The 8,356-nt window shown below is 43.4% G+C and overlaps 1 protein-coding gene across 1 annotated transcript; it reads left to right on the forward strand.

Annotated features, from left to right (window-relative positions):
- Positions 1-1,606: 1,606 nt before the first annotated feature.
- Positions 1,607-6,107, forward strand: INAFM2 (InaF motif containing 2). Its single transcript, XM_029598520.1, has 2 exons — positions 1,607-2,958; positions 3,573-6,107. The coding sequence occupies exons 1-2, from the start codon at positions 2,011-2,013 to the stop codon at positions 3,603-3,605; spliced, it is 981 nt and encodes a 326-aa protein (XP_029454380.1). The 5' UTR covers positions 1,607-2,010; the 3' UTR covers positions 3,606-6,107.
- The last annotated feature ends 2,249 nt before the right edge of the window (positions 6,108-8,356 follow it).

Genomic DNA, 8,356 nt, shown 5'->3' on the forward strand with positions numbered 1-8,356 from the left:
ACTGTAAATCACACAGCTATTTATGTGGTTCCTCCCACATGTGGGGGTTTTCATTTGAATTCTAACCTGAAGAAGCGAGTAGTAACACTCCACAGCTAGTCAAGTACAATGTGTTATGAATTGGAGAGTGGACCCCTGTTCCGAGGTAGAGTCAGCACTGCCAAGAAGGGAGTTAACCCTTGTCAGTCTCTACCGTCGGATGGCAAGGCCTGTTGGAGAGGTAGAGCTGAAGACTTCACCCTGGAAGCTCATGAACCCCCCCAGGAGGAGCCCGTAGGGGCACGGCCGCTGGGACTTAGGAGACTCCCTGAAGAATGAAGATGGTCTGGATGCAGGCGCCTCCTGCAGGTCGCGGTTTCCAGATGGCTGGCGCCTCCAGCAGCTCGTGAGAAGTCTGGGAGTATACTTGAAGAAAAGTCCTAGTCCAGTCCAAGGGTCGAAGTCCAGAGAGAGGTCGAGAGCCGGTCCAGGAGCAGACGGGAGAATGGTCTGAAGCCAATCCAGGAACAAGAAGGAGAAGGGTCCAGAGCCAGTCCACGTCAAAGCCAGGAAATCACCACCACCAGTCCAAGGGTCAGGAGCCAAAGAATCAGTCCAATGAGGAGAAGAGCAGAAGCGGGGCAAGAAGCAGATCCGGAACACCAAACAGGAAACCAGGAACTGAGCCTCAATACCAAGGCAAGGTCTGAGGAGCAGACCTTGCCCTATATACCTGGAAGAAGGGAGGAGTCTTCAGGAGGGAGCCACGACATTTCCTGTCGTGGCCCCTTTAAATCTATTCTTCAGCCGCGCGAGCAGCCCTATGCAGCCAGGAAGTGGGTAGAGTCATCGCAGCCCTGCTGGGCTCCGCGGCCAGCCCGGGCAGCGGCCAAGGCCGCGAGAGGAACGCCGAAGGAGGCTCCCTGCTCCTGCAGGAGTCCCTGAGTCCACCTGGCGTTGCGGGTGAGTACTTGTTCCCGGCCGCGGACCACCGCAGCCGGCAGCCATGATGGTCAGCCCCGGTTGCGGTTTGCCGCAGCCAGCGGCCATAACACAATGTATTAAATTAATCCAATAAAAAAGTATCACACACACAGACACACATTCTATATATGTTTTGTTTTGTTTTTATTTGTTAACATTCAAGTGGCAGCCAAACTATTTTATTAAAATGTAGTACAGTGTAAATTTTCCTATCTCCAATTCCAAATTATGCAAGGAGCTTTAAAATGAGTAGGAAATCAGCACAGTACATGACATGTGCAAAAAGTAATGTTATTAAGGTGCACAAAGGGAGGAGACTGGAAATCCAGCTAAGATATAGATGCTGAGTCAACGTGTAAGTGGCAGAACACAGTTTGTGAATCAGTGCATAGCCTTGGCATCATAAACTATATCATTGAATCTGGACGTTCTTCACTACTTCACACCACTTCAGATCTGCTTTTCAGAAGCTTTTCAGCCCGTGATGCTAAATGTTTTGCTCTTAACAGGGCTTGGCAAGGCTGTCACCATTGCCATAACAACCATCTACATCCTTTCATCCCAGCATCTGGATTGCACTGGCATTGCCCTTTTAAGAACTCCCATCTTCCTCTGCTGCCTCCCCTTCTTTCCCTGTCTGCTGTTCGTTGCAGAAGGAAGCTGCTTCATATGCTGGAGGAGATGGAGAGGCAGTGCTGAGAAACCAAGCTTGGATCACTTCTCTGGTAAAAGACGTGCAACGCTCTGTGCTTTTTGTTCCGGTGGGACCAGCATCCCTTGATACCATGCTAGGAGTAAACAAGATTGCAAGTAATCTGCATCAAGGACTAATGATATAATGCAGGGAAACCAGAGCTGCAAAACATGTCAATTGGTGATTGACTCAACCCAGGAAAGAGCCATGTCCTGAGAAAGAACTGATGAGGAATGTATCTGTCTGCTAAAATCTTTTTTTATTGATTTGCAATTGCTTCAGACTTGGGAGTTCTGCATAATCCTTCCAAAACGGAGGGAGCAGTGGAGCACAGGGGCAAAAACAGGGGCAATATGAAGGACAAAGACTTCATGCCCAACATGGAGCGGGGCAAGCCTGCCACCTACACAGGGGATAAGAAGGCAAAAATGGCTGCTAAAACTAATAAGAAATGGGTGAGATTAGCCACTGTGTTTGCTTACGTTCTGTCTGTGTCTCTGGCTGCCATCATCCTAGCTGTGTATTACAGCCTGATCTGGAAGCCGGTGAAGTCCAGCAATGAGCCAAGTAACAGCAGCCCGGAACTCACAGCTCGGGCAGACACAACAAGCACCCTTTCCCCTCCGTCTCCCACAGGTCCCACCAGCACTGCACAGTCTGAAACTGGGCCGGGGAGTCCAGACTCAAATCCTAAGAAAAGGTCGCTGGAGTCAAAGGAGGAGCTTGGAGTTACAGCAAACGGGCAGCTATTTGAAAACAGGGTGGGAGCAAGGGCCACAGACGCACCAAAAAAAGTCCAGTTTCTTTCAGGTAACCAGGACATAGCCACAAGAGCAGAGCAAATTATTGATGAACAAGATTTCGTAACAGTAGCATCTAGTAATCTCATTCTCAAAGAAGAGGCAGCCTCTATACATACAGTATTACCAAGCCCAGAAACAGGGAGCACTGAGTCTCAGCAAACACCAGACTATGAAAAAGGTGCTGCCGTGAGCTGGGAAAGAGCCTCCGCAGCTGGAGACAATGTGCAGGGAACTGAATACGCCATTGAGGCCACCAGCGTATCCAGAGACCAGGAAGGAGGACCAGAAGTGCAGCCAACCGAAAGCACCTCAAAAAATGCAGAGGAGTTTCATAGGTTTAGGACAACGCCTGGAGTCACAGAGACAAGGAGGAATGCATTCACTTCCCCAAATGCAAACGGGGAATCGGATGTACCTGAACATACTTCACCAGCGATGCACCAAACTATGGATGAAGGGGACGGCCATGGATCCGAGACCTCAACAGACACTGAGCAGGTGCATTCAAAGTACAAATCTCCTACAGAAAGTTTATAGGAATTACTGACCTTGTTTTATGAGGTCTCCAATTATAGATAATCAAAAAGAAAAAAGCCTAAATTAAATTAGTCAATGCATTATTCTCCCAGTCTGTTACACCTTACTGAATTAAATTCTGCTGATTCGATTGTTGGTTGAATGTAATCTCTGTAGGTCACTGGTACCCAATCCTCTGCTTGTTTTTGCTGCTGTCTGAGGAGTATTAGCTATTTGCCTTAAGGGCCAACATTTACCCACAGTTCTTACTGCAGCCAAAAGCTTTAGAAACTGTTTGAGCACATTGGATATCCCCCTACAGGCAATAGATGAGATTTCTGCTACATTCTTCAACACTGGAAAACTCTTCTCTGTATATCTATACAAACAAACATTTAATTTGGCATAAGGTATACATTGTTGTGTGCTGGGCATTAAGATACTAGTTTGGGTAAATTAGACAGCAGAGGATTCCCCCGTGGCATGGAGCTCAGGTATGTCAATATAGGCAAAATGTACCCAATAGATAGGTCAGTTCTGTATATGCCTGCTTTGTATGCATATTTACTCTTTGCTTTGTATTGACCTTTTGTAAGGGCTACATTAGGGAATTACTGCTACAGGACTGAAGATATGGAGCAGGGTCATGAAATCAAAGCCATCCCCAAAACCTCATCATGAAATCTGACATGCCAGCTTTCAACTTTACTACTTCTCAGCTGAAAAAGAAATCAGTTTGTGGGTTTCTACCCTGGGATCTCTCTGCCTTGCAAGAGAAATCTCAGTTGTGCACAGTAACTCAGTGTTGCAATAAGATTTATATAGGAAACTGTTTCGTTTGTCATTCAACAGATGTTCCATATGCCTGCTCATTGAGTCAATGTTTATAATTTCCCTCCTTAGGAGGGAGATGCTGTTTTATTTTGCTCCTACACTGGCTTTTTTTTTCTACTGTCACTTGACCAAGAAATTCCTGTATCTAGTGCATTTCAACAAGTGAATGCAACATCTCTCTTCTTTCCTTCCCTAAATCTCCTTCCTAAGGGCTTTGAATAGTTGCGGGGGGTGCTGATCTCCAGCTCTAGGCAGCATGCCATGAGATTTGGTGGTTGTCATCTAGTCTAAGAGGTATCTGGCTCATGCAGCTACCATAGGATTCTGTCACCATTCAGTATAAATGTTGGCCTTTATATGGCTGAGGACAAACACTGGACTAACATGAAGGATGTAGGTCAGGAGCGCTGTAAAGGGAGATCGTAGAGGCTCTGCCTGCATTATAAGTGTTAGCCCACTAAACTACAAAATATTTCACTTTATTGTATAAAGCGTTAAAATCAACAGGATCTACCTAAATTTGCAATGGCACAAAGCAATACCTGCATCATATACCCAGTCCATTCATTTATCCCACAGCAATTTTGCATCTGCAGATTTTAACAGTATTGCACAGTGAAATGGACTTTTTAATATTCTAACCTGGTATTTAAGGATCTCTACCTGCTGATAGGGTATGCATTTGGGATAGTGGTCTGATTTCTAGATAAATTTGAGCGCTGGCTCTAGCACTGGCATGGCACGAAAACCAAATGAATTGCACAATTAAATTCCAGCATCACCGCTTACTCCAACATCAGCAAACTTATTTCATCATAGGGCAGTCACCATATCATTTTGTTGCGGATCTGACTTCGTAAATTTCATATCATTTTATAATCATTGCTCTTTTAAAATGTCCCTTTTTTTTTTTTGCAAATTAAAAGTCACAGAATACATTCATCTCAAACTTGAAAATAAAATAACCTCAGTACTTAGCTTCATGTAAATGTTCATCCTTTCAGCTGTTAGCTTCAAAAACAGTCATGGCATTTAGTTCTCGATTCCAATTGTCCTGAGTTTTGACAATGAAATGTCGGCTTCAGTGGGATATCATTTTTAATCCAACGTGAACTTTGCTATTGAGAGCATCATACTCTGGTCAAAAACTCTCAGCAATGGTGGGGTGTAGTGGTACTTCAGCGACCAGCTTGGTTAATTAGGAGAGGCTGAAGTACCACTACACCCCACCATTTCTGAGAGTTTATGACCAGAGTATGATGTTTTCAGTATCAGCATTCACTTTGGATTCAAAATGATATCCCCTGAACCCCTGATTGCTGAAACTGAATTGAGTCAATGCTGTTTGTTGAAACTTACTGGTGAATGGGATTTGGAACATTTCTTTGAAGCTAAGTGCCGTGGTTATTTTTTCATGTTTGCTGATGAATGTCCTGTGTGACTTAATTTGCAAATAGGAATTTTTTCTTAAATAAGGAACATTTTAAAAGGGTAATGATTATACCATTAGTGGACCTTAAGAAGTCACATAGGATAGGATCTCTGAAACATAAGTCCACAAACATATAGGACTGCCCTTTATTGGAACGAGCATATTAATATTGGGGTGGAGGTGTTGTGGGATATTAATTGTGTAATCCACTTTTTCTAAATGAACATATGCTAGTGGTTTATCTGGTATTTGAGCTTATTGTTTGGTATATTAAGACTACAACTCCTTGGAACTGTCCCCGTTCTGTCCTACCATGATGGCGATGCTGTCAGTCTCATGGCTACAGAAGGGATGAAATGGGTTACATTCTTCAAAAGAGTCTAGACGTGGTATCAAAAACGTTGCATTTATGCATGAACCAAATGCTCAATGCATGGCTGAATGCTGTGTACGGGGAGACCTTTCTACAGAATGAAATCATGTAAGTTAGGTTTATTACTTCAACTGAAATTTGTATTCACTGAAATGACTTTTTACTCAATATATATCTATTTTAGTAATGTATAAATCGGATCCTCCTTTTATCAACAATGAAGCCTCTTTCTTCAGAAGGAAGGGTATTTTGCAAACTCCATAACAACAACAAAAAAATTGAATCTGGCAAAACCTGATACAGGTTTGGCTGACAACTCAAGAGCTCAAGAATATACAATTAAGATTTCAATGACTCTTTCTAAAGAAATGCAGATACCCTTATAATCCTACTGTATTTATGATTGCTTTAAGATATATCTGTATCAAAAAGTGTTGTATATTTTTTAAAGTTTTTTTTTCAGGTTGATAAATATATTCATGGAATTTTATATCCAAATTTGTAATTTGTTGATTTGATCTCTCACTCCACTGAGATTTAAGTTTATATGATCAGTCATTGGTACGGTTAATTTCAAATTGTCCATATTGTGTTCATTAGGAAGAGCTGGAGTAGCTATTACTTATAGGCAGATGAGGAAAGAACACTTATACCTTTGCATACCTTTCTTCAAACAGGCTGCCAACATTCTTCATAATCTTGATAGTTAAGAAGCATGCATGTGGGCGTGGATAACCTGCTAAATATGTTGCCTTCCTTGAACTGCAAGGAAGCTTCTTAAAGATAACGGGGCCAATGCGATATCATGCGCTTAGGCTAGCGCCCATCATAACCAGAGATTGGATGCGTGTTTTGGATGCGCCAGGCTAACATCCGATGCAATAAGGGAGTTAGCACGTCCAAAACGCGCATCCAAACTCACTTGTAAAGGCCATGTAGATGAGGCAATTAACTATTCTCCACGAGGCAAAAAATTGCCGTGCGCCTGACATGCACTTTTTAACATGGCAAATCTAACACCAGTCCTGGAGCTGGCATTGTCTTGCCACATGTCAAGGGCTCAATAAAAAACAAAAAAAATTTTACTCTCTGTGGTTCCTCCCTACTTTTAGTATCATCGTGATATTAAGTAGGAGGATCCACAGAAAGCAGCAACATGAAAAAAAAATCTTGACAGTGGCCAGCTTAGGAAAATGGACGCTCAATTTACCAGCATCTGTTTTCCTAACCCATGGTTGTGTGCAGGTTAGGAAAACGGACACTCGTAAATTGAGTGTCCATTTTCCTAACCCGTGGCTGTGCGCACAATGCCAAGGATGCATTAGTGATGCACAAGTGATCCTTAACAAGTCCGTTTTAGTGCGGCACCTCATTACTATACTGCATTGAGTGCCCAGTAGATGTGGCTGTGCGAGTGTTAAAAAAATGGGTGTCCAGTTTGGACGCATGTTTTTGCACACAGCTTACTGCATCGTCCCCTAAGTGAGAAGTAATAACTTGATAAGAAGGAACACAGGGAAATAAGGGGTCATTGTAGTCAATCAGAGAGTGTTCCAGATGGAAGAATTTGAATCCCAGGAGGTTTCTTGATTTGAGTTTCCTTGATCCAACCAATAGACCACATCTCCTCCCTTCCATCTGCTTTTTTTTTTGCCCACCTGTTTCCTTCTGCTCCTTTTGGGTTTGCCGAAAGTTGCTCAGAAGCTCATGGTTTATCTTTGAAGGATACAAACAAAACAGGGAAGTTAGGGCTTCCTGATAACCTGATAGCCTAGGTGCTATTAAGTAATAAGCAGACAGAGTTAACAAACGTAGAAATGACGGCAGAAAAGGACCAAACAGTCCATCCAGTCTGCCCAACAAGCTTATGGTAGTATGTGCCATGCCATACAAGTCACCCCCATGCTTAATCAGTTTCCCAGACCGTCAAAATCAGGGACTTTGTGATTACTGTCTGAGTCCAGTTCCCCGTTACCTTTTACTGTTGAAGCAGAGAGCAATGTTGGAGTTGCATCAAAAATATCAGGCTTATTGGTAAGGGTAGTAACAGCTGCATCAGCAAGTAGCCCCCATGCTTATTTGTTTTCCCAGACTGTAAAATTCAATGTCCTTGTGGGTTGCTGTCTGAATCTAATTCTCCTTTTCCCCCTGGTGTTGAAGCAGACAGCAATGATGGAGTTGCATCAACATCAAGGCTTATTGGTTAAGGGTAATAACCGTCGCACCATCAAGTTACTTCATGCACTCTTTTCTTCATTTCCACCCTGTAGCCTTTAGGGATTCACAGTGTTTATCCCATGCCCCTTTGAAATCTTTCACTGTTTTGTCTTCACCACCTCCTTCAGAAGGGCATTCCAGGCATCCACACGCTCTGTGAAGAAATGTTTCCTGACGTCGGTTGTGAGTCATCCTCCTTGGAGTTTCATTTCATGACCCCTAGTTCTACTGATTTCTTTCCAACAAAAAAGGTTTGTTGTTGATTGTGCATCATTAAAACCTTTCAGGTATCTGAAGGTCTGTATCATATCTCCCCTCCACCTACTCTCTTCCAGGGTGTACATATTTAGGTCCTTCAGCCTCTCATAAGTCATTTGATGGAGACCACCCACCATTTTGGTCACCCTTCTCTGGACCCCCTCCATCCTGTCTCTGTCCCTTTTGAGATATGGTCTCCAGAACTGAGCACAGTACTCCAGGTGAGGCCTTACTAAGGATCTGTACAAGGGGATTATCACCTCCTT

This window comes from Rhinatrema bivittatum, chromosome 4 (genome assembly GCF_901001135.1).
Source record: "Rhinatrema bivittatum chromosome 4, aRhiBiv1.1, whole genome shotgun sequence".
NCBI lineage: Eukaryota > Metazoa > Chordata > Amphibia > Gymnophiona > Rhinatrematidae > Rhinatrema > Rhinatrema bivittatum.

Coding starts and splice junctions, on each gene's coding strand:
- INAFM2 (XM_029598520.1), top strand. CDS start 2,011: ATGAAGGACAAAGACTTCATGCCCAACATGGAGCGGGGCAAGCCTGCC. Junction 2,959..3,572: donor CCTCAACAGACACTGAGCAG/GTGCATTCAAAG, acceptor ACCTTTTGTAAG/GGCTACATTAGGGAATTACT.